This window comes from Pangasianodon hypophthalmus, chromosome 9, assembly GCF_027358585.1.
Source record: "Pangasianodon hypophthalmus isolate fPanHyp1 chromosome 9, fPanHyp1.pri, whole genome shotgun sequence".
Classification (NCBI taxonomy): Eukaryota; Metazoa; Chordata; class Actinopteri; order Siluriformes; family Pangasiidae; genus Pangasianodon; species Pangasianodon hypophthalmus.
In genome coordinates this window covers 2,649,192-2,676,882 of record NC_069718.1, presented here as the reverse complement: position 1 = coordinate 2,676,882, position 27,691 = coordinate 2,649,192, and the positions used below count along the sequence as shown (strand labels likewise).

The following is a 27,691-nucleotide window of genomic DNA, read 5'->3' as shown; positions in this document are numbered from 1 at the left end:
ACGAGGTAGGGCTCTCCTCGCCAAAGCAGAGGGTATTTCCAGATTAATCTATCCAGCTCTTTCATTGTATGTCGATAAATCAGTTAGTGTACAGGTTGATAGAATGCTTTTTGACTTCTTATGGAAACATAAGAGACATTACATCAAAAAATCGGTTGTCATAAACAGCTTTGAGCAAGGAGGTCTTAATTTGCTTGACTTTGCTTCTTTAAACAATACATTTAAGATAAATTGGTTGAGGCAGTTCTTGAATGATTCCGAATCCATATGGAACACTATTCCCAATTTTGTTTTTTTCTAAAATTGGCAGTCTCCCCTTTCTGATGGTATGCAACTATAATATCTCTAAATTGCCCATCAAATTATCAAATTTCCATAAGCAGGTGCTTTTGGCCTGGCACTTAATTTACAAACACAATTTTAGTCCCCACAGGTATTACATTTGGAATAAGATATTCGATACAAAAATAAATCTCTTTTTTTTCCAGATTGGTTTAACAAGAATATTCTTTTGGTTTCTCAGCTCATAAACTCAAATGGTTATTTGTTTTCTTATTCTGAGTTCCTAACTAATTACTGCATTTTTATTTGGTGTTTAAAGATGTCTTATTTGGAATTCATATCTATAATAAGAATCTAAAAGATCAATATTTTGTAATAAATCTATATATTTCTAGGTAAGTTTTTTATAAACTTTTATACACATAAGTGTAAATTTTTGTCTATTAAACCTCTATTTAGTATATTTTGCAAAGACTTGAAATGTTATTTGGATACCATCTCTACTTCCAGCAATGTCAAAGCTTTAAAATCTTTTATGTTGTGTACTAAGTATAATATTTATGCTCTTTCATAATGCTTTTTTAATAAATTTAATAAATTTTATTTAATTTATTATAATTTTTTATTATTACTTTTTTATCTCCAAATTAATTTATTTTAAATTTTATATTACTCCTGGCTAAATGTTTATTCTTTGTTTGTTTTCCTGGTTCTTTATGTACTGTTTATATTTCCACTGTTGTTGTGAAATTTTGTTTTGAGCTGTTATCCTGTTTTTTTACTTTCTTGTCCATTAAATAAATAAATAAATAAACAAATAAATAAATAAATAAATAAATAATAAAAACAAAGTTCTACTGCATCAGCTCTAACAGTGTGCGTTTTGGGCTGATGTTTGTGGAAATGGTGGATTTTACGCTGGAGTTTGGCTGAAAAAAGCGTCAATCGATCTGACAACCCATCCGGCAACATTGTTTTCCTAGGCAAGTCACAGAGACAGCAGATGGAGGATGTGGGTACAGAGAAAGACAGAGACAGCAGATTGAGGATGTGGGTACAGAGAAAGACAGACAGCAGATGGAGGATGTGGGTACAGAGAAAGACAGAGTTACACAGTGGCAGTTTGTTACAGCGGAGGGTGAGAGGATGTGCAGAGATATCTTTCCTGCTGTTCTAAAGGTAATTCGTGTTTTGTTTTCTTTTTTTAACGAAAGTGTAAGACTTTTCGGTTTGTTGTGTGGTTTTATTCCTCTGTTTACATTTGCTAGAAGTGAAGACACCTTTTCGTATATTGTTTGAACTGAGATGAGAAGTTAAGCTAAGCTAAGCTAACATCTCTCACAGACTGACGTTCATTTATTTATATTTACAGTTTACGGGGTTTTTTTTTCGGTTATTCTAGCGAATATCCTATAACAAGCTTTGTTCCAAAGTTTACAGAAAATGTGATCATTTTCGAGAGTTAAAAGTTTCAAAATGCAAATCCAAAATGCCTCTCTTATCCCTACATAGTGGACTACATTAGAGATAAAGTAATGGCCACCGCTGCACACTACATAGTTCACTACATTAGAGAATAAGTAATGGCGACCGCTGCACACTACATAGTGCACTACATTAGAGATAAAGTAATGGCCACCGCTACACACTACATAGTGCACTACATTAGAGATAAAGTAATGGCCACCGCTACACACTACATAGTGCACTACATTAGAGAATAAGTAATGGCGACCGCTGCACACTACATAGTGCACTACATTAGAGATAAAGTAATGGCCACCGCTACACACTACATAGTGCACTACATTAGAGATAAAGTAATGGCCACCGCTACACACTACATAGTGCGCTACACTAGAGAATAAGTAATGGCCACCGCTACACACTACATAGTGCACTACATTAGAGATAAAGTAATGGCCACCGCTGCACACTACATAGTGCACTACATTAGAGAATAAGTAATGGCCACCGCTACACACTACATAGTGCACTACATTAGAGATAAAGTAATGGCCACTGCTACACACTACATAGTGCACTACATTAGAGAATAAGTAATGGCCACCGCTACACACTACATAGTGCGCTACGTTAGAGAATAAGTAATGGCCACCGCTACACACTACATAGTGCACTACGTTAGAGAATAAGTAATGGCCACCGCTACACACTACATAGTGCACTACGTTAGAGAATAAGTAATGGCGACCGCTACACACTACATAGTGCACTATGTTAGAGAATAAGTAATGGCCACCGCTACACACTACATAGTGCACTACATTAGAGATAAAGTAATGGCCACCGCTACACACTACATAGTGCACTACATTAGAGAATAAGTAATGGCCACCGCTACACACTACATAGTGCGCTACACTAGAGAATAAGTAATGGCCACCGCTGCACACTACATAGTGCGCTACGTTAGAGAATAAGTAATGGCCACCGCTGCACACTACATAGTGCGCTACGTTAGAGAATAAGTAATGGCCACCGCTACACACTACATAGTGCACTACGTTAGAGAATAAGTAATGGCCACCGCTACACACTACATAGTGCACTACGTTAGAGAATAAGTAATGGCGACCGCTACACACTACATAGTGCACTACGTTAGAGAATAAGTAATGGCCACCGCTACACACTACATAGTGCACTACATTAGAGATAAAGTAATGGCCACCGCTACACACTACATAGTGCACTACATTAGAGAATAAGTAATGGCCACCGCTGCACACTACATAGTGCACTACATTAGAGAATAAGTAATGGCCACCGCTACACACTACATAGTGCACTACGTTAGAGAATAAGTAATGGCCACCGCTACACACTACATAGTGCACTACGTTAGAGATAAAGTAATGGCCACCGCTACACACTACATAGTGCACTACATTAGAGAATAAGTAATGGCCACCGCTGCACACTACATAGTGCACTACATTAGAGAATAAGTAATGGCCACCGCTACACACTACATAGTGCACTACATTAGAGAATAAGTAATGGCCACCGCTGCACACTACATAGTGCACTACATTAGAGAATAAGTAATGGCCACCGCTACACACTACATAGTGCACTACATTAGAGAATAAGTAATGGCCACCGCTACACACTACATAGTGCACTACATTAGAGAATAAGTAATGGCCACCGCTGCACACTACATAGTGCACTACATTAGAGAATAAGTAATGGCCACCGCTACACACTACATAGTGCACTACATTAGAGAATAAGTAATGGCCACCGCTGCACACTACATAGTGCACTACACTAGAGAATAAGTAATGGCCACCGCTACACACTACATAGTGCACTACACTAGAGAATAAGTAATGGCCACCGCTACACACTACATAGTGCACTACACTAGAGAATAAGTAATGGCCACCGCTACACACTACATAGTGCACTACACTAGAGAATAAGTAATGGCCACCGCTACACACTACATAGTGCACTACACTAGAGAATAAGTAATGGCCACCGCTACACACTACATAGTGCACTACATTAGAGATAAAGTAATGGCCACCGCTACACACTACATAGTGCAGTACATTAGAGATAAAGTAATGGCCACCGCTACACACTACATAGTGCACTACATTAGAGAATAAGTAATGGCCACCGCTGCACATTACATAGTGCACTACATTAGAGAATAAGTAATGGCCACCGCTGCACACTACATAGTGCGCTACATTAGAGAATAAGTAATGGCCACCGCTGCACACTACATAGTGCGCTACATTAGAGAATAAGTAATGGCCACCGCTGCACACTACATAGTGAACTACATTGTAATATCTCTCGATAGTCCCTCTGTAGAACGTGGTGAGGATGGAGGGTGGAAGATGTTCTTTCCTCAGCCTTCGCAGAAAGTACAGGCGCTGCTGGGCTTTCTTTGTTATGGAGCTGGTGTTGAGCGACCAGGTGAGGTTCTCCGCCAGGTGAACACCAAGAAACTTGGTGCTCTTGACGATCTCCACGGAGGAGCCGTCGATGTTCAGCGGAGAGTGGTCATTCTGTGCTCTTCTGAAGTCAACAACCATCTCTTTAGTTTTGTCCACATTCAGAGACAGGTTGTTGGCTTTGCACCAGTCCGTTAGCCACAGCACCTCCTCTCTGTATGCTGACTCGTCGTTCTTGCTGATGAGACCCACCACGGTCGTGTCATCGGCGAACTTGATGATGTGATTCTAGCTGTGCATTGCTACACAGTCGTGAGTCAGCAGAGTGAACAGCAATGGACTGAGCACACAGCCCTGTGGGGCCCCAGTGCTCAGTGTGGTGGTGTTGGAGATGCTGTTCCCGATCCGGACTGACTGAGGTCTCCCAGTCAGGAAGTCCAGGATCCAGTTGCAGAGGGAGGTGTTCAGGCCCAGCAGGTTCAGCTTTCCAATCAGCTGCTGAGCAATGATCGTGTTGAATGCTGAACTGAAGTCTATGAACAGCATTCGAACATAAGTGTCTTTATTGTCCAGGTGGGTAAGGGCCAGATGGAGGGTGGTGGTGATGGCATCATCTGTTGAGCGGTTGGGGCGATAAGCGAATTGCAGGGGGTCCAGTGAGGGAGGCAGCAGGGTCTTGACGTGCCTCATGATGAGCCTCTCGAAGCACTTCATGATGATGGGTGTAAGTGCAACGGGACGGTAGTCATTGAGGCAGGACACTGAAGACTTCTTTGGCACGGGGACGATGGTGGTGGCCTTGAAGCAGGTCGGGACAACGGTGCTGCACAGAGAGGTGTTGAAGATGTCCGTGAAAACATCTGCCATCTGGTCTGCACATCCCCTGAGCACCCTGCCAGGAATGTTGTCTGGTCCAGCAGCCTTCCGTGGGTTGACTCTGTGTAGAGTCTTCCTCACGTCAGCCGTGGTTAGACACAGCACCTGGTCATTGGGAGAAGGGGTGGTCTTCCTCGCCGTCACGCCGTTCTGTGCCTCGAACCGAGCGTAGAAGTCGTTCAGCGCATCTGGGAGGGAGGCATCACTGTCACAGGCAGATGGTGATGACCTGTAGTTGGTGATGTTCTGGATGCCTTGCCACATGCGCCGGGTGTCTCTGCTGGTCTTGAAGTGGTCGTGGATTCTCTGGGTGTGTGCGCGCTTCGCCTCTCTGATGGCCCGGGACAGTTTGGCCCTTGCTGTTCTTAGGGCCACCTTATCGCCTGCCCTGAAGGCAGAGTCTCGAGTCCTCATTAGCGCACGCACCTCTGCAGTCATCCACGGCTTCTGGTTGGAGCGTGAGGTGATGGTCTTGGAGGCGGTGACGTCATCAATGCACTTGCTAATATAGCTGGTCACTGATGTCGCGTATTCCTCCAAGTCAGTAAAGTCGCCGTCAGTTGCCGCTTTCCTGAACATGTGCCAGTCAGTGTGTTCAAAACAGTCCTGAAGAGCAGAGATGGCTCCTGCTGTCCAGGTTTTCACCTGCTTCAGAACCGGTTTGGAGCGTCTGACTAGCGGTCTGTATGCTGGCATTAGCATAACAGAGATGTGGTCTGAGTAGCCGAGGTGGGGGCGGGGTTCCGCCCGGTACGCGCCGGGGATGTTTGTGTAAACAAGGTCCAGCACGTTTTTCCCTCTCGTTGCAAAGTCCACATGCTGATGGAATTTAGGGAGCAATGACTTGAGATTTGCATGGTTGAAATCTCCGGCAACAATAAACAGTCCGTCAGGGTTTGAATTCTGCAGCTCGCTAATAGCCCCATACAGTTCACAGAGCGCCTCCTTAGCATTAGCGTAAGCACTGGGGGGAATGTAGACACCGATTATGAAAACAGTAGTGAATTCCCGTGGTAAATAAAAAGGTCTACATCTAACAGTCATAAACTCCACCAGCGACGAGCAGTAACTAGAGACTAGCACAGAGTTCTTGCACCATTCCGTGTTGATGTAAACACACAAGCCGCCGCCGCGAGCCTTACAGCACAGAGCTGTGTTTCTGTCGGCACGAAACGAGGCTAGCCCGTCTAGCTGAATGGCGGCGTCCGGAACTCTGTCGCTGAGCCATGTCTCCGTGAAAACAAAGACGCAGCAGTCTCTAAACTCACGCCGCGTAGCTTAATAAGTAATGGCCACCGCTACACACTACATAGTGCACTACATTAGAGATAAAGTAATGGCCACCGCTGCACACTACATAGTGCACTACATTAGAGAATAATTAATGGCCACCGCTACACACTACATAGTGCACTACATTAGAGAATAAGTAATGGCCACCGCTACACACTACATAGTGCGCTACATTAGAGAATAAGTAATGGCCACCGCTACGCACTACATAGTGCGCTACATTAGAGAATAAGTAATGGCCACCGCTGCACACTACATAGTGCGCTACATTAGAGAATAAGTAATGGCCACCGCTGCACACTACATAGTGCACTACATTAGAGAATAAGTAATGGCCACCGCTACACACTACATAGTGCACTACATTAGAGAATAAGTAATGGCCACCGCTGCACACTACATAGTGCACTACATTAGAGAATAAGTAATGGCCACCGCTGCACACTACATAGTGCACTACATTAGAGAATAAGTAATGGCCACCGCTACACACTACGTAGTGCACTACATTAGAGAATAAGTAATGGCCACCGCTACACACTACGTAGTGCACTACATTAGAGAATAAGTAATGGCCACCGCTACACACTACATAGTGCACTACATTAGAGAATAAGTAATGGCAACCACTACACACTACATAGTGCACTACATTAGAGATAAAGTAATGGCCACCGCTACACACTACATAGTGCACTACATTAGAGAATAAGTAATGGCCACCGCTACACACTACATAGTGCACTACGTTAGAGAATAAGTAATGGCCACCGCTACACACTACATAGTGCACTACGTTAGAGATAAAGTAATGGCCACCGCTACACACTACATAGTGCGCTACATTAGAGAATAAGTAATGGCCACCGCTGCACACTACATAGTGCGCTACATTAGAGAATAAGTAATGGCCACCGCTGCACACTACATAGTGTGCTACATTAGAGAATAAGTAATGGCCACCGCTATACACTACATAGTGCGCTACACTAGAGAATAAGTAATGGCCACCGCTACACACTACATAGTGCGCTACATTAGAGAATAAGTAATGGCCACCGCTACACACTACATAGTGCACTACGTTAGAGATAAAGTAATGGCCACCGCTACACACTACATAGTGCGCTACATTAGAGATAAAGTAATGGCCACCGCTACACACTACATAGTGCGCTACATTAGAGAATAAGTAATGGCCACCGCTGCACACTACATAGTGCGCTACATTAGAGAATAAGTAATGGCCACCGCTGCACACTACATAGTGCGCTACATTAGAGAATAAGTAATGGCCACCGCTACACACTACATAGTGCGCTACACTAGAGAATAAGTAATGGCCACCGCTACACACTACATAGTACGCTACACTAGAGAATAAGTAATGGCCACCGCTGCACACTACATAGTGCGCTACACTAGAGAATAAGTAATGGCCACCGCTGCACACTACATAGTGCGCTACACTAGAGAATAAGTAATGGCCACCGCTGCACATTACATAGTGCACTACACTAGAGAATAAGTAATGGCCACCACTACACACTACATAGTGCGCTACACTAGAGAATAAGTAATGGCCACCGCTACACACTACATAGTGTGCTACACTAGAGAATAAGTAATGGCCACCGCTGCACATTACATAGTGCACTACACTAGAGAATAAGTAATGGCCACCGCTACACACTACATAGTGCACTACACTAGAGAATAAGTAATGGCCACCGCTACACACTACATAGTGCACTACGTTAGAGAATAAGTAATGGCCACCGCTGCACACTACATAGTGCGCTACATTAGAGAATAAGTAATGGCCACCGCTACACACTACATAGTGCGCTACACTAGAGAATAAGTAATGGCCACCGCTGCACATTACATAGTGCACTACACTAGAGAATAAGTAATGGCCACCGCTACACACTACATAGTGCACTACACTAGAGAATAAGTAATGGCCACCGCTACACACTACATAGTGCACTACGTTAGAGAATAAGTAATGGCCACCGCTGCACACTACATAGTGCAGTACATTAGAGATAAAGTAATGGCCACCGCTACACACTACATAGTGCACTACATTAGAGAATAAGTAATGGCCACCGCTACACACTACATAGTGCACTACGTTAGAGATAAAGTAATGGCCACCGCTGCACACTACATAGTGCAGTACATTAGAGATAAAGTAATGGCCACCGCTACACACTACATAGTGCACTACATTAGAGAATAAGTAATGGCCACCGCTACACACTACATAGTGCACTACGTTAGAGTTAAAGTAATGGCCACCGCTACACACTACATAGTGCACTACATTAGAGAATAAGTAATGGCCACCGCTACACACTACATAGTGCACTACGTTAGAGATAAAGTAATGGCCACCGCTGCACACTACATAGTGCACTATTGAGAAACATCCCTGTTGATTAAAGCATTCAAACAGCCTCCATCTGTGGAGGAGACCCGCTGGTGGGAATCTCTTTAATCCCCAGCGATTCATAAAGCTCTCGCAGTGTTCATGACATGAAGGACGTGCCCTGATCAGTCAGGATCTTACTCAGGATCCCGATTTGGGAGATAAACACGGAAGAGAGTCTCTGCAACATTATGTGTGGAGATGTTTTGGAGATGTTGTGGTGATATTGTGGAGATGTTGTGGAGATGTTGTGGAAATGCACTGTTTCCGGGTGTGGCGTTGTGTAGTCCACTAGCACTAACACAAAGCGATGCCCTCGTGGAATCTGATCTAACGGCCCGAGGTCCATACCAGTTCTTTGGAAGGGATCATGATTAATGGTCATTGGCGCTTTTGGGGATTTCATGAGGTTTTGTTACTCAGTTTGTTGATTAGAGGCTGCTGAGCAGTCGTAGCTTTTTGTGTATAAAAAGAAATGTGCATAAAATCCAACAAAATCACTGTGAAATGTCTGAATTCTTAGGGATTTCTTTATTCATATTTATAATATTCCAGAGTGAAAACTTTCTGTGATGTTTGAAGAAGAATTATTAAAAAAAAATAAATAAATGCTAATAAGCAACCTGAATATGTAGCTGTCACTGCCTTCTTCAGTGAAACTGAGCTAGCTAGTGGACCTGATTTTGGAAAAGCCTTTTGATGATCTTACTGATTGTTACATGCCCCTTTTTATGTCTAGGGATTTTGAGGCAGTAACATGAGGAAGAGAGGTGACACTTGATGGGAAAGGAGGGACACAAAACCTTTTAGAAAAAAAAAAACTTATTTTACTGTGCACTGTCACAGGTAGATATTACAGTATGTACCCAGGGGTTCAATACAAAGGTAGTAGGGGAAACACTATAGTATAATATTATATATTATACTATATAATTAGATAATAATTAGATGCCAAGTAGACACAGTAAAATAACACTGAATGAACTTCTGCTTTACTGATCGTCATTTAGCACTTTCAGGTACAGTGCTGTGTTTCTGGACGTGTGTGTGTGTGTAGACTGTAGATAGTAGACTGTTTTAATGTATTACTTTGTTCATTCGTTCATCTTCAGTAAGAAGGTATTTTTATAACCTTTTTGTGCAGCAGAAAATGGGCTAATAGCCTAAAAATGTCTCCATGTGATTTTAAGTTTTGTTCTAGGGTCTTCTGTACAATGAATCATCTCAAAATGTTATTCAATTAAAATAAAATTTAAAATAAACATCAACATTGTGTTTCTGTCCTCAGTCTTAAAGCAATATTTTAAAATTAGTGAAAACTTTCTGTGAAGTTTTCTGTGAAGAAGAATTATTAAAAAAAAAAAAAAAAAAAAAGCTAATGCTAATGCTAGCTAGTGGACCTGAGTTTGGAAAAGCCTTTTGATGCTCTTACTGATTGTTACATGCCCCTTTTTATGTCTAGGGAACTTGGTGGCAAAGTCTCAAATAACACTAAAAATATGGAGGTAATAATTATTAGGGACATTTTACTGTCACTTCCCTTGAAACGGACTTGTTCTTGATTCAGGATAAAGGGATTCTTGACAGAAAAAGGGCTGCCAGATCTGTATCACTAAAGCAGCTGACTGGATGATCAAAACCCCTCCCCCAAAAACATGTGTTAAAGCCACAGAGTTTTATTAAAACGGTCTCTTATCATTACATATAAAGTTCAAGTTCAAGTGGAGTTTGTCATTTCAGCCATATACAAGTACATAGTGAACAACGTTTCTCCAGAACCAAGATGCTACATAAGATGACACAGAACAACACAGAACTACAAGGGACTACATAATTTATACATAAGGTGCACAGGTGCAAACATGTGCAGACAGCACAAGACAGTACAAGACAGTACAAGACAGCACAAGACTGTACAATGGCTACAGCGCCGACCAGTACACAGTTCTGTTTAAACGTGACCTAGTGACAATAGTGCAAATATTACAAGAGTACGATACAAGTGGCTGAAATAGTGTAAACATAAGTGTAAACATAAGAGTAGCAGCTTATGTACAGTAATAAGTATTTGTAGCAGCATAAACATGTGCAAAAACTTGCAAAAAAAATTGCAGAGAGGATGGAGGATGCTCAGTTTTGTGTGTGTGTGTGTGTGTGTGTGTGTTCCTTCAGTCCAGTTTCTGAGTATTGAGGAGTCTGATGGCATGAGGGAAGAAACTATTGCACAGTCTGGTCGTGAGGCCCGAATGCTTCGGTACCGTTTGCCAGACAGCAGGAGGGTAAAGAGTGTGTGAGAGGGGTGTGTGTGGTCGTCCACAATGCTGGTGGCTTTGCGGATGCAGCGTGAGGTATAAATCGCTAATAGCCCCATACAGTTCACAGAGCGCCTCCTTAGCATTAGCACTGGGGGGAATGTACACTCTGTCGCTGAGCCACGTCTCCGTGAAAACAAAGACACATCATATGTTGTCATAAATAAAGTTCTGCTATGTTGGTCAATAAATTGATATATACCAGATTCACTAATTGAGATAATTACAAACAGGCTAATTCAGTTCCACAAACACACCTGAAGACGTGATTAGTATAGCTGGATTGAGTTGTTTGAGTTACTATATCAAGACTCAAAACCATGATCAGCGAGTCAGCTATTGGCTAATGATAATCGTATGGAAGCCTGAAATGGCCATTCAGCAGTAGGCCAGTTTAGTTTATTGTGGCTCTGGGATACTAAATAAGATGTGATCAGCATGTATCTATATGTAGCCTATGCATCTATATGTGTTTTTATGTAAAGTTAGGTATATTGTTATGGAAAGTGGTTTTGTACCCTTTATAATCTGAAATTGGTTCAGATCGCTACACATCACACAAGGACTTTTATGCTGACACCTGCTGAGAACTCTAAATCTTCGAGAAGAGAAAGTAAAACTGCAACTATGAAGTTGAAGGGTGGAGAGTAGTTGCAGAGATGAGGGCCGGGTTTCGTTTGTATTACTGATGGATTTATCAGTGAAACCAAATGCAGTAGATGACTTGCGCTGGATGTTGGTGAATGGCAATGTAGAAAGCTGGAGATTGCAAAGGTTTTTGTGTTTAACATGTTTGTTAAAATATATTATACTATATAATTAGATAATATTTGTTTGTTGTAGAAAATCTGCACACACTGAGGGTACAATGGACGCCATGACCTCCTTTTCTTACATCTACATTGTCACCATCTGTGTGGGTAAGTAACATTTTTTCCATAAAAGAGATGAAACATAAGGTTCTTAAAATAAGTGCACTGTCCAGATTAATCTAGAATTTATTTTTCCCCTCTCAGGCCTCCTCTCTGCAGAAGCTGAGATCACTGTATCTGGCCAAGTGGGGTCTACAGCTGTCCTGCCGTGTGAACTGCAGCGTGTAGGCACTGAAATACAGCATATTAGGTGGATCACTGAATCTGAGACTGTGTTTGAGCGATTGGGTGATGAGAGCTATCAGGGTGAGGGATATGAGGACCGTGTGGACGTCCCTGAGGAAGAGCTGCATAAGAGGAGCTGTTCCTTGGTGTTGCACAATCTGTCACTTACTGATGCAGGTGTCTACACGAGCTACCAGACAGTGAGACGCTCCAAGAGCTCTGCCTCTGTCAAGACAAAAAGAGACCTGATCAGCCGTGTTAAACTCTCAGTCCAGGGTAAGTGAGTTAGTCTCTGTAGAACACACACTGACTGTTACACACATCAGAAAACAAACCTAGGAATAAGGAGTGATTGAAAAAGTGCAAATCTTACTGTATAATGAAAACAAGGACCAAAGCTCTTCATGGGAGTGTTAGATGGAGCCAGAAAAACACAGAACACCTGATCATTTTTGTGCTTCTCTTTTTACACACACTTGTAAACACCATCTAACAACTTCAGATTGGAAGCATGTGCATTACACAAGTGCACTAGATTTTAATTCAGAACATTTTTACCCCTGGAAGCAGGAACACTGCAGCTGAAATGATTTTCTGGGTCATTTGTAAAGTTTACTTAGCATTGAAATAGTATTTAAAAGTATTAATTAATCAACATATTCAGTTGACATTATTCTTAAATATTATATCATTGTACACCGATCAGCCATAACATTATGACCACTGACAGGTGAAGTGAATAATATTGATTATGTCATTACAATAGCACCTGTCAAGGGTTGAGATATATTAGGCAGAAAGTGACCAGTCGGTTCTCGAAGTTGATGTGTTGGAAACAGGAAAAATGGGCAAGTGTAAGGATTAGAGAGACTTTGACAACGGCCAAATTGTAATGGCTAGACGACTGGGTCAAAGCATCTTTAAAACAGCAGGTCTTGTGGGGTGTTCCCGGTATGCAGTGGTTAGTACCTACCAAAAGTGGTCTAAAGATCGACAACCGGTGAACTAGCAACAGGGTCATGGGCGCCCAAGGCTGACTGATGCGCGTGGGGAGTGAAGGCCCAACTGGTCTGATCCTACAGAAGAGCTACTGTAGCACAAATTGCTGAAAAGTTAAAGCTGGCTATGATAGAAAGGAGTCTGAACACACAGTGCAGTGCAGCTTGCTGTGTATGGGGCTGTGTAGCTGCAGACCTGTCAGAGTGCCCATGCTGACCTCTGTCCACTGCCAAAAGTGCCCACAATGGACAGGTGAGCATCAGAACTGGACCACGGAGCAGTGGAGAAGGTGGAGGCAGTGTGATACTCTGGGCAATCTGGGCAATTTTCTGCTGGGAAACTTTGGGTCCTCGCATTCATGTGGATGCTATTTTGACACATACCACATACCTAAACATTGTTGCAGACCAGGTACACCCCTTCATGGCAACGGTATTCCCTAATGGAAGTGACCTCTTTCAGCAGGATAATGCGCCCTGCCACACTGTAAAAATTGTTCAGCAATGGTTAGAGGAACATGACAAAGAGTTCAAGGTGCTGACTTGGCCTCCAAATTCCCCAGATCTCAATCCAATCGAACATCTGTGGGGTGTGCTGGCCATCAAGTCCGATCCATGGAGGCCGCATCTCATAACTTACAGGACTTAAAGGATCTGCTGTTAACGTCTTAGTGCCAGATACCAGACACACCTTCAGGGATCTAGTGGAGTCCATGCCTCGACGGGTCAGAGCTGTTTTGGCAGCAAAAGGGGGACAAACACAATATTAGGCAGGTGGTCATAATGTTATGGCTGATCAGTGTATATGCATATGAACATTCATAATGATACAGCATCAATTATTTGGATGGGTTACATAAAGAAATGTGATAACAGTGCTAACTTTAACAGCATCACATGAAAAGTCAATAAGCAGAGATTTAAAGAAGTTTGGTATTTCTTGATGTTTCCTTGTGAGATTTGAGACTTTTTAAAAAAGGTACTATTTTTCAGAAGTGTCCCACTTTAGCATTATTCACCCTGTTTCATTCAGCTTTAAATGTTCCAGTTCTTTTTTTTAAACATTTACAGTGGTAAATATAATAAACAAGAAGAATAAAGAGGGTTACAGTAAAAGAAATTCTGAAATGAACTAAAGCATATTAACTTATAAGTGGTACACCATAAAAGAGTCTTACAAGCAATTGGATTATTGGATTATTAAGAGTCTGATTTCAAGGAATCACTAAAAAAAATTCTAGCTAATACAGAAGTTTGGGGATAAATTCCTTTTTACAAAATTTGAAAAGTCAATCCAAAACACTTTGCAATAAACACAGTTCCAAACTAAGTGGTGACCTGTTTCTGGAAAGTGATGACAAAAGGAACAATTGGGTGAAATAGTGTTATTAAACTTTGTTGGTTTATAATTTACAGGGTACCAGTTAAGAATAATCTTAAAAGAGACTTAAGAGAAGAAAGTTTTTCTGAAGAAGCCAGAATTCTTTCCATTGTCATGAATTAAATGCATCCTCCATGTCTTACCATGTCACTGAAGTAAAACATTGCAGTTACTTAGAGAAGCTGCTGTGGTAATGATGTGATTCATTCTGAAACAGTAAGCAGCACAAATCGAGGGGTAGGAAAGTGTGATACTGCGCATGCGCGGTAATGAAAGAGTGAAAGAGATCAGAAAGAGACTGCAGAAGCAGGATGTGGTACAGAGAAAGACAGAGACAGCAGAAGCAGGATGTGGGTACAGAGAAAGACAGAGACAGCAGATGGAGGATGTGGGTACAGAGAAAGACTAGTGATGGGAAGTTCGGATCATTTTACCGACTCGGACCTTTGAGTCTCGTTCAGCAAAATGAACGAATCTTTTTTCGAGTCATTTCGTTCATTTCGTTCATTTTAGCAAAATATAATTAAAATGTTACGTGTTACTTCCCTAACACATCTACTACTTACGCAAACATTGATCACACTACAATGTCATAAGTGACCAAGATGGCGGCGCGTGCACAACGCGAGGCTCAGCGTCTCTTCAGTTTTTGCAAATTGGCAGCGATATTCCTGCTCATTTCGGGTTTGTTCATTCAGAACAGCTTCTCTTTAACATCCTACACCCGACAAGAGCTTTTGGATATTAGATTGCAATATTCCGACGGTTTTATCAGCAATCTTCGTCTCATCCCTGAGCTCAGTAGAATACCCGACGCTACGCAGGCTACCCGGCCGACCGGAAGCGCTCGAAGGCGGCGCAGAGACCGTAAACAAAGACGGGGGAAGCGTGGAGGTCTAAGAACTAAGCTAAAGCTAACACCGGCTTTCTCTTCCCAGCATTTTCCTAGCTAATGTGCGGTCACTGGCAAGCAAAATGGATGAGTTACGACTTCGAATCACCAACAACAAGAGACTTATGGACTGTAACGTCATGTAATTCACGGAAACATGGTTACACAGCGGAATACCCGACAATGCTATTGAGCTAGCCGGACGCCTCACTCTCAGGGCAGACAGAACAGTAGAACTTTCCGGTAAAACGAAAGGCGGTGGTTTGTGCATTTATGTCAACAAGGCTTGGTGTACGAACTCTGTCATTGTTGGAAGACACTGCTCAGCTAACCTTGAGTTTCTCATGGTGAAGTGTAGACCGTTCTATCTGCCGAGGGAGTTCACTTCAACTATAATAACAGCTGCATATATTCCCCCGGATGCTAATGCTAAGCTTGCCATGAACGAACTGCATGTGGCTATTAGCAAACAACAAACTGCACACCCAGAGGCTGCATTTATTGTGGCGGGTGACTTCAACCACTCCAACCTCAAGACAGTACTTCCCAAATTCTATCAGCATGTCTCCTGCCACACGAGAGGGGATAAAACTTTGGACCATGTCTACACCAATATTGCTGGAGCCTACACAGCAACCCCCTCCCCCACCTGGGACAATCTGATCACCTCTCGTTGTTCCTCACCCCCAAGTACTCTCCACTCATCAGCCGTGTGAAGCCATCAGTGAGGACCATCAAAGTGTGGCCAGCAGGGGTGGACTCCGTACTCCAGGACAGGTTTAAAGAAACAGACTGGAGTATGTTTGCCTCTCAGGCTACCTGTGGCTCTCACACAAACATTGACTCTTACTCCCACTCAGTACTGGAATATATCAACACCACAATTGACAGTGTAACAACGGAGAGACAGATCACCACGTACCCCAATCAGAAGCCTTGGATGAACAAGGAAGTGCGGCTCCTGCTGGAGGCCCGTAACAATGCATTCAGATCAGGTGACGCACAGGCCTATAGTACATCCAGAGCGGACCTGAAGAGGGGCATCAAGAAGGCCAAGCTAGACTACAAGCTGAAGGTGGAGGAACACTTTGTCAATTCCGACCCCGACGCATGTGGCAGGGCATTCAGGCCATCACAGACTATAAGCCCAGTAACTCCACACCGGCAGTCATGAATGTGTCCTTCCTCAACGAGCTAAATGACTTTTACGCCCGCTTTGATAAGGGCAACAAGGAAAAGGCTGCCTATACAGAACCCTCTGATGACCATCAGACCCTCACACTCTCCTCCGCTGACATCCATAATGCACTGAGCAGAATCAACGCACGCAAGGCTGCTGGCCCTGATGGCATACCTGGACGTGTGCTCAGAGCATGCGCTGAGCAGCTGGCAGGCGTCTTTACAGACATCTTCAACCTGTCCCTTGCCCAGACAGTAGTACCAGCGTGCTTCAAGACCACCTCCATTGTGCCAGTGCCGAAACACTCCTCTCCAGCGTGCCTAAATGACTATCGCCCTGTAGCACTCACACCCATTGTGATGAATTGTTTTGAGCGACTGGTCCTGGCTCACCTCAAGACTTGCCTGCCCCCCACACTGGACCCTCACCAATTTGCTTATCGAAGCAATAGAAGCACAGAGGATGCTGTGTCCACAGCACTGCACTGTGTGCTCTCCCACCTGGAGAACAAGAACACATACGCAAGGATGCTGTTTGTTGATTTCAGCTCAGCATTCAATACAGTCATTCCCTCCAAGCTAATCACTAAGCTTGGGGATCTTGGCATCAGTCCCTCCCTCTGCACCTGGATCATGGACTTCCTGACCAACAGACCTCAGAATGTTAGGTCAGGCCACAACTGCTCCACCACCATCACAGTCAACACTGGCGCACCCCAGGACTGTGTGCTGAGCCCGTTCCTCTACTCCCTGTTCACTCATGACTGCAAGCCTGTGTATGGATCTAACTCCATCATAAAGTTTGCAGATGACACCACGGTGATTGGGCTCATCAGTGACAACGACGAGTCTGACTACAGGGCAGAGGTGGAGCACTTAGCTGCATGGTGCGCTGACAATAACCTGCTTCTCAACACTAGCAAAACCAAGGAGCTCATTGTGGACTTCAGGAAGGAGAAGAGCGTGCCACATGATCCCATCCACATCAATGGCATGGCTGTTGAACGTGTCTCCAGCTTCAAGTTCCTAGGGACCCACATCTCAGAGAACCTGTCCTGGTCAACCAACACCTCCAGCCTGATCAAGAAGGCCCATCAGCGCCTCTTCTTCCTGAGGACACTAAAGAAAAACCGCCTCTCCGCTGACATCCTGAGCAACTTCTACCGCTGTGCAATTGAGAGCATCATTACCAACTGTATCACAGTCTGGTATGGGAATTGTTCTGTCGCAGACCGGAAGGCACTGCAGAGGGTGGTGAAAACCGCCCAACGCATCACAAAGACTCCACTACCTGCTATTGAGGTGGTCCAGAAGAAACGCTGTCTTAAGGACTCCTCCCATCCTGCCCACGGTCTTTTCCAGCTCCTCCCCTCCAGGAGGCGCTACAGGAGCCTCAAGACCAAAACCAGCAGGTTTAGGAACAGCTTTTTCCCACAGCTGTCTCCCTACTGAACTCTGTCCCCCACTGAACTGTATATAACTTTATCTAACTGTATATACATATCTGTATATATTGTTCATACCTCATCTCTGTACTTGTACATATTGTTCTTACCAGGTCTTTCAATTGCCCATCTGTACATTAGTATAGCACATCTGTAGATTAGTTCATACTACATCTGCATATTAGCATTAGTATAGCACACCTGTATATTGTACATATTACATCTGTATATTCTTGCACTATCTTAATTTAATTCCACTTATCTCTCACTGCCCTTGTCTGTACATAACTGCTCTTAACTGTACATTCTGTTTGTTTACTACTGATTATACATACTGTTTATACTGTACATTCCGTTTGTTTACTACTGTTTATACATACTGTTTATATTGTACATTCCATTATTTACTACTGTTTATACATACTGTTTATACTGTACATTCTGTTTATTTACTACTGTTTATACATACTGTTTATATTTATATTTACTACTGTTTATACACACTGTTTATACTGTACATACTGCACTTGCTGCTTTTTGCACTACTGATTAGATGCTAAACTGCATTTCGTTACTCTGTATTTATACATGTGTAATGACAATAAAGTTGAATCTAATCTAATCTAATCTAACAAGACAAAACTATAATACTATAAGGAACAGAAAACATTAATTCATTGTTTACCTGGATCTTTAGTCTATGATTAGCTCGCCTCACCTCTTATCTGACAAGTCTATCTAATACTATAACGTAATGACGTAATGACATAAAGGGGCAGTTGTGGCCTAACGGTTAGAGTCTCGGACTTGTAACCCGAAGGTGAACCCAAAGGTCATCCCGAAGGTCATGGGTTCGAGTCTCTGGTCTGGCAGGGATTGTAGGTGGGGGGAGTGAATGACCAGCACTCTCTCCCACCCTCAATAGGTGAGACCCTTGAGCAAGGCACCGAACCCCCAACTGCTCCCCGGGTGCCGCGGCAAAAAAGGGTGTGTGTGTGTGTACACCTTGGCCACACTTCACTTCACTATAATAATAATAATTACTAGGAAGGTTGTAAATTAACTAATTTTTCTATCGAAAGACTTGAGAGATGAACTAATCAATTCTATTTCCGGCTCAGACTGCATTGGCTTATGGAACTCAAACCCGAAGACTCGAGAGGTGAACTGTAATTCCAGTACAGAACCTATAGGATGTTGCGCATGCGCAACTGAACGAATCACTTCCCGAGACAGAATGACCCATCACTACGAAAGACAGAGACAGCGCCAGTGTGTTACAGTGGAGAGTAACAGGGTGTTTACAGATTTCTTTCCTGCTGTTCTAAAATTAATTCGTGTTTTGTTTTCTTTTTTTAACGAAAGTGTAAGACTTTTCGGTTTGTTGTGTGGTTTTATTCCTATGTTTTCATTTACTAGAAGCGAACAAACTTTTTCATATTTTGTTTGAACTGAGATGAGAAGTTAAGCTAAGCTAAGCTAAGGTAAGCTAAGCTAAGCTAAGCTAACATCTCTCACATGCTGACGTTCATTTATTTATATTTACAGTTTACGTTTTTTTTTTTTCCGGTTATTCTAGCAAATATCCTATAACCAGATTTGTTCCAAAGTTTCCATAAAATTCGATGATTTTCGAGAGTTAAAAGTTTTCCAGCCAACTAGCTCTGGGCAACTGCGGAGATGTTGCGGAAGTGTTGTGGCGATATTGTGATGATGTTGTGGAGATGTTGTGGAGATGATGTGGTGACGATGTTGTGGAGATGTTGTGGTGATGTTGTGGTGATGTTGTGGTGATGTTGTGGAGATGTTGTGGTGATATTGTGGAGATGTTGCGGAAATACACTGTTTCCGGGTGTGTTGTTGTGTAGTCCACTAGCACTAACACAAAGCGATGCCCTCGTGGAATCTGATCTAATGGCCCGAGGTCCATACCAGTTCTTTGGAAGGGATCATGATTAATGGTCATTGGTGCTTTTGGGGATTTCATGAGGTTTTGTTACTCAGTTTGTTGATTAGAGGCTGCTGAGCAGTCGTAGCTTTTTGTGTATAAAAAGAAATGTGCATAAAATCCAACAAAATCACTGTGAAATGTCTGAATTCTTAGGAATTTCTTTATTCATATTTATAATATTCCAGAGTGAAAACTTTGTGTGAGGTTTGAAGAAGAATTACTAAAAAAAAATGCTAATAAACAGCCTAAATGTAAGAATTGTAGGTCCATTAAAATATTATTGAAAATGATGTCCTAAGGATAAGAGGATGAGAATAAGTGTTAATTGACCCTGTAGCAGCAGAGAGAGTTTATGAACAACCTGAAGAGCTCCAAGTCTCATCAACAGCTTCACACTCATCACACTCTCTCTTTATTAATGTGTCTGTTAGACTGAATGGAGCTCAGGATTTAAACCTGATGGCACTCAACCTGTAACTCCTGGATCACAGCACTTCAATAGGATCAATAATACACTTACAATGAATACACTAATGCTGTGTGTTTACCCAAGGAAGTGTAACACTATATACACACACCGATCACTTTATTAGGAACACCTGCACAGTCCTGCAGTTAATCAGCCAATCATGTAGCAGCAGAGCAATGCATAAAATCATGCAGATACAGGTCAAGAGCTTCAGTTCACATCAGGAAGGAAGGAAGAAAAAAAGGAACAGTATGTGCCTTGCTGGCACAGAACACTTATAAGGAGAGACTGAGAATTAAACAGAAGGCCAAACCAACAGATGAAACTAATAAAACACACAGAGAGAGAGAGAATTTTTTTTTTTCTAATCTTCAGCGGTCTAGTTTGGGTGAGGTTGTGCTCATGATAGCCTCAGATTGCTGTTCCTGGCTGACAGGAGAGGAACCCAGTGTGGTCGTCTGCTGTTGCAGCTCATCCACATCAAAGATTGATGTGTTGTGTGTCCTGAGATGCTTTTCTGCTCATCACGGGTGTAAAGAGTGATTATTTGAGTTACTATAGACTTCCTGTCAGCTCAACCAGTCTGGTCATTCTCCTCTGATCTCTCTCCTCATCAAGGTGTTTCAGCCTTCAGACCCTCCGCACACAGGATGTTTTTTGTTTTTTTTATTGCCACTCACTGGATGTTTTTTCCTTAATTGCACCGTTCTGTGTAAATTCTAGAGATTGTTGTGTGAAAATTCCAGGAGATCAGCAGTTATAGAAATACTCAAACTAGTCCATCTGTCACCAACCATCATGCCACGATCAAAATCACTGAGATCACACTTTTTCCCCGTTCTGATGGTTGATGTAAACGTTACCTGAAGCTGATGGCCCGTACCTGCATGATTTTCTGCACTTAGATACTCAGCAAACATTTTAGTGTTAATGTTAGGGAACATCATCAAAGTGCAGCAAAAAAGAAAACTGAAGTGTTTGACATTACCAACCAGCTGATTTCAGTTCATTTAAATGTTATTTGTACAGCGTTTTTAACAATAGACATTGTCACAAAACATCTTTACAGAAATCCGATTGTAGATTTAGATCCTACCCTGATAGCAAAGGGATGTTATTTAACATTGAATCACCGTCAGTCAAATAACATAGACGTGTTAAATCAGTGTTGATTTCTGATGATCTGATTCACTGCCACAATACACACACTGCTCACTGTTGAATCAACTGCATTTCATCCATTATCAAAACACTGAATTATAATCTAATAAATCTGCTAAACTGAACCACTAAACTGAATTCTAGGTGACTCTTAATGTGGACACTTCCATGCGTTCTGTTGCAGTACTGTGTTAAAATTGCTTTGCTTTGTTTGTTTGTTTGCTTCATTGCTTACTTGTCATGGTCAAGGTCTTTTCTTTTTCTCTCTGACACACACACACACACACACACACACACACACATCTGGTAAATAATTTGCTGAGCTTTGTATTCTTGTCTTGTTATGGTTATTAATTCTAACTTCTAAATTCTTATAGTTTTTCCATTGCACATGGCTCTCTTAGTTTCTAATCTGTGATTGTGTCGTTCAGCTTCTGTGATTTAGTTTTTGTCCATAAGGCCTGACGTTGCCTCTCTGTTATAGTAGCTAGTTTTGCGTTTGTGGTTGGAGCAGTTGTAGATTGTCATGGTGTAGGCATTAAGTCCCAACAATGGTTCAAACCCAGGGGCTCCACTACCCAGTTTACTCCTGCATGTAGAGCAATCTGACCTACACAAGTGGTTTTTATTACTCTGACAGAATAAACACTTGTTTTAAACACAATTATCACAGTATGAAGCTCGTTAGCTCATTATTTTGGGGCTTGATGGAGTCTACAGGCCTGCAGTATGGATTAGGGAAGTTCTTATATGTTTTCAGGTAAAACACAATAATATAATAATTGAAGTTATTATTACTACTATTTTATTTAATAGTATTATTTATGAAGTTATTACTACTAACAATATTTAGTAATTCAGATTATATTCTAATTAGAACCTCAAATAGGCATTCATAGAGTCCAGTTACCGTGGCATCCTAGTCAAATAATTATTTATGTAACTTTCAGAACCATTTGATTTAAGTCTTTAGCCTTTATTTTACATTTTAACAGCTAGCAGGCAAACTAGCAAGCTAATAATATGTAAACAGTAAGATAAAGTAAGTAAGATAAATTAGAAAAGGTCCATTTCCAGATCATGACAGAATTTAATACTGTAATAGCTTGAATATACGGGTCATTGCAGTAGAAGAGTTAGCTAGTCTCATATAGCTAGGCTCTAGCACACTCACACTGATTAGCAAGCTGCTGTGGTGTTGTTAGCGTGAGTGTGACAATGCAGAAGCCGTCTGTTTTTCTGTGCTTGTGGTCCTGTTTTGTGTGTTTTTAAGCGTACAGGTTCACCAGAAGGGGTTTGTTCTAATCCGTTAGATGGGATTCACCAGCATGCAGTGCGTCTCTGCTTTAAAGATAGCTTCCTCTCATTTGTTTAAATTGCTTGACACACAACACACACACCACTCGATCTTCACTCCAGACAACATCCCGACATTACTCACTACTGATATGAGCCGTCTAATGCTATAGTTTTGCGTTCTGTATTAAACGTAGTCTTTGGCAATAGCAAACTCCACCTGCTGCCTCCCTCTTGTTGTGGTCCAGGCAGAGAGCGTAACAGTGAGCTATAGATTTTTCTACCAGAAATCCTTTTGCTATAATGTGTTGATGCTAAATGTGTTCCTATTAAACGGTTCTCCTCAGGGCTGGATATTCTGACGTATTTGATGCTGCTGAAACTGGTGGTGATTTACAGTGACATGACTTTGGCCATCTTGCCTTGAATTCAAACCTATGTGTTTAATATGTTTATTAAAATGTATTATACTATATAATTAGATAATATTTGTTTGTTGTAGAAAATCTGCACACACTGAGGGCACAATGGACATCATGACCTCTTTTTTTTAATTTCTTACACTGGGGGGAAAAACGTGCATCTCGGCACCTGCTGTTTTTACTGTATGCATATTCTACTGAATATTCCTGAAGATGGCAATTCTCCAATTAGAAACACTCATTTTAAACAGGTGGAGTAGTTCATATGTATCTGTAGCATATTTTAATTTGTAAATTTAAAATATATGCACTGTACCAATGATTGCCAATATACATCCAATGAACTGTATTTCTACATAAATTCAGCAAAAGTCAACAAGAACTGTGAACAGAAAACTGTATGCTGTTTATTTTATACAGTATTTCTTCTAATCTGCAGAAGGGTGCCAATAATTATGGTGTTCATAAAGGGGAAAAAAGAGAGAGAGGAAGCAAGGAAAATGACATTTCTCTGGAAAATTTGCAGCAGTTTCTCAGACTGTATTTTTAGAGTATATACAGTTTGAGAGTAAAAGTGAAAATGTTTGGAAGGTGTTATGAGCCAGCATGATGGAGCTGTGGTTTAAACAGTTGTAGAGAAACGTGAACAACACAGACTTTATTTATTATCATTATTTATCATCATATACAGAACGCCATCACAGCGCTAGCTTGTTGTTTTGGGGCGTGATGTATCCTACAGGCCTACAGTATTAAGTAGGAGAGATATTTTTCTGTTTATTTTCATTTTTATTATATCATTATTGTTATGTTTTACCTTAAAACAGTTGTATGCTGTAGAGAAAATAAATGCACTTATTATTACTATTAACTGTATTTCATTATTCAGACTATAAGATTAAATAAATTAGCTGTAAATGTTGAACCTAATTAGAACCTCAAACAGGTTTTATAGCATGCAGGTACAGTGGTGTACATATAGAGCCCTTATACATTTCCTTCAATTAAATTTTATCTGTGTTTGATGGTCAGGGATATTTGATGTGTGATTGCTATAGGAAAGACTCGTTGGAGAAGATGATACTGATTAGCATGCTGCAGCTGTCACGCCAATGTAGATTTTTTTCTTCCAATAATATTTTTTATAAGTATATTGATGTATTAGCCGCAGTGGAAATGGTGGTGATTTACAATCATATGACTTTAGCTTTATTATTGGAATCTGAAATTATATATTATAGTGTATAGTATGTAAAAAAAAAAAGAGGTGAGAGAAATTATTGATGAATACCAAGAAGCACTCTATTACCTGTTGATATTCTTTTTTTTTTTTTTTTTTTTTTTTTTTTAATTCTTGCTTTTCCTTGTTTTAGAAAATTTCCACACACTCCTCCAGACAGTATCAGGGCATCATGACCTCCGTTTTTTCCATTTGCATCGTATTGGGCACCATGTGTGTGAGTAAGTAACTTTTTGTTATAAAACAGATGAAACATTAAGGCTATTAACATAAGATCACTGGATAAAAGGTGCTGAAAGTAATCTAGATTTTAATTTTCCCATCTCAGGCCTCCTCTCTGCAGAAGCTGAGATCACTGTATCTGGCCACGTGGGGTCTACAGCTGTCCTGCCGTGTGAACTGCAGAGTGTAGGCACTGAAACACCGCATATTTGGTGGATCACTGAATCTGAGGATGTGTTTGAGCGAGAGGGTGAGGAGAGCGATCAGGGTGAGGGATATGAGGGCCGTGTGGACGTCCCTGAGGAAGAGCTGCGTAAGGGGAACTGTTCCTTAGTGTTGCGCAATCTGACACTTACTGATGCAGGTGTCTACACGAGCTACCAGATAGTGAGACGCTCCAAGAGATCTGCCTCTCTCATGTCAAAAAGAGACCTGATTAGCCGTGTTAATCTCTCAGTCCAGGGTAAGTGAGTTAGTGTCAGTAGAACACACACTGACCGTTACACACATCAGAAAACAAAGCTGGACATACTGAATGATTGGAAAGGCACTAAGCTTACTGTATAACAAAAGCGGTTCATATTTAAAGATAATGTCAGTGTTTTCAGTCCTAGTTGAGAACTTCTGCACTGAGCAGCTAATTACAAAGCTCTTCATGTGTGTGTTAGATTGAGAGAGGAGAAGAGAGAACACCTGACCATCTGTGAATTTCTGTTTCATCACACACTTGTAGACGCCCTCTCACAACTTTAAATCTAAATAATTTTCATTACACGAGTGTGCTCTAGAGTTTTAAATCAGAATGTCTTTACCCCAGATAGCAGGAACTGTGTAGCTGAAATTATTTTCCTGGTTATTTGTACAATGTGCTCCCTTTGAAATACTATTTCAGTGCTGTTCACTGGTTGTCAAAATATTCAGTTGACGTTACTGTGAAATATTATAACTTTATATAGTAATCACATATTAGTTATAGTATTAATAATGTGAAACATTGCAGAGTTAAGACCAGTCTTGTTTATTTTAGTGGAGAGGGTGATTTAATAAAGGTGTGTTAAAACAGTACTGGAGTGAAAGATTGTGAATGTAAACACTGAGCTACGTTAGCAGTGAGCCTGACCTACACGTGTTCCTGATCTACAGTTACAGAGTAAATCACTCTAGCATCATTGAGGAGAGTACACACAAAAGAGCTATGAATGTACCAAGATGATAGAATAATGTTTTTTTTTCCATTACAGAAAAACCTCCTGAAAACAGAACTGAAATTCCCACAGGTGAGATACACTTGTGTGTTTCATTACCTGCAAAGCAGATTTAATTTCTTATACAACCAATAACTCCATTTATTTCAGGATGTTAAGTGCACTGGGCTTTTTTGCTCCCTCTACTTCATTTTTTTGTGTTTTTTGTTTTTAATTGCCCATGAAATTTTTGACCTTAGTTAATTATACACTACGTGGCCAAACGTATGTGGACACCTGACCATCACACTCACATGTGGTTCTGACTTTAAATTAGTATTGAGTTGCAGTGATGTTTCTCTGTGAAGGGCGAGTGGACACAAACCATACCAGCAAAATAATAACACCAGAGTTACCAGTTTTTCCTTTAATTTGTCAACCACCTCTGTATATATACATGTATATTGTTTGATTTTGGTTGTAAACCTCACTGCTTAGACTTTATGTGGAAAATGTTGTAACTAGATAAAATAATTAATTTCTGTTTTTCTCCAGATGATGCAGGAATGAAGTGTCCTCACCCACCGATCATGGTCTTGTCCCTCATATCATGTTTACTCCTCCAGTTCTTCTTTGCGTAAACCTGAGTGTGAATTAGAGCTGTGCACAGGACTGTGTCTTTATGTCTAAAGCACCACGTGGTGGAAGTGTTATGTTTTTGTGTTGTTCTGTTCGCCTGCTTGAATACACAACCTCCTGTCAGTCTGTGTGTTATCTTTCAGAAGGTCAGAGCCAAAGCATATAGGGAGGATCAGACAAAGATCAATCCTAATGACCCCCATAAAAGGTACAGGAAAGAGAGAAAAGAAATGTACCCTGTCCACTTTAGGGTTACGGGAACCCAGCCCTGGATCCAGGCCACAGGCAAGCGTCTGGTGACTGGGCCCCGCACATAACCCAGTCGCTCTCATCCTGAAATGCTTTCTGCTCTTTACATAGCTACACAACAATTAGTTTAACACAAATATATTTAGACCAGTTTTAAACATAACTGGAAGATATAAGAACGTATATTGAATCTATCTTCTGTACTGCTTAATAAGGTGTAGTGACACAAGTTACATTTTTGTTGCAGATGGTTTGATGATATTGCTTTTGGCAGTGCTGTCCGACAGCTACATAGACGCTTAATTTCATTAGCTTCATTACACAAGCTAACCTGTTAGAAGTTTTCCTACATCACAGTTGAAGTATTATTGTCAGGGTTTGCTGTTAAACTGCAATGACAAGTGATATCCATGACTGTAAGTGTTATTGTTACTGATGCTGTATATAATCACTTTTGCTAATAAAGGCACTTTGCTGAACAAGGAATAATGTGCGAGCTTAATCAACATGTGACCATATTTTTAAAATATCAACAGGGATGTTACTCACACCAGCTTTACACTCCTTCTTTTATACTCTTACTTCAAAAGAGAATGTATACTGACTTTATATTTACATGAATCAAGTACATCACTTAAAGTACATAACTTAAATTACATCACTAATATCACTGTTAGACTCTTTTAAATTCATCATCATCTTCAGTGAACATTTTTTCCTGGTCAGGG

General features: G+C 41.3%; 1 protein-coding gene across 3 annotated transcripts in view; it reads left to right on the top strand.

The window, feature by feature from the left end:
- The window catches only part of LOC117598108 (CD276 antigen homolog), a 176,499-nt gene extending 149,047 nt beyond the window's left edge, over positions 1-27,452 (top strand). For 2 of the 3 annotated variants that reach the window (XM_053236737.1, XM_053236738.1), the window contains exons 2-5: positions 11,982-12,058; positions 12,155-12,511; positions 26,133-26,168; positions 26,631-27,452. In XM_053236737.1, coding sequence (XP_053092712.1) covers positions 12,007-12,058; positions 12,155-12,511; positions 26,133-26,168; positions 26,631-26,716 — 531 coding nt within the window. In that variant the 5' untranslated portion in view covers positions 11,982-12,006 and the 3' untranslated portion in view covers positions 26,717-27,452. Of the gene's footprint in view, positions 1-1,311; positions 1,462-11,981; positions 12,059-12,154; positions 12,512-26,132; positions 26,169-26,630 lie in introns of those variants that run through there. The other variant, XM_053236736.1, reaches the window with a different exon arrangement.
- Positions 27,453-27,691: the final 239 nt, after the last annotated feature.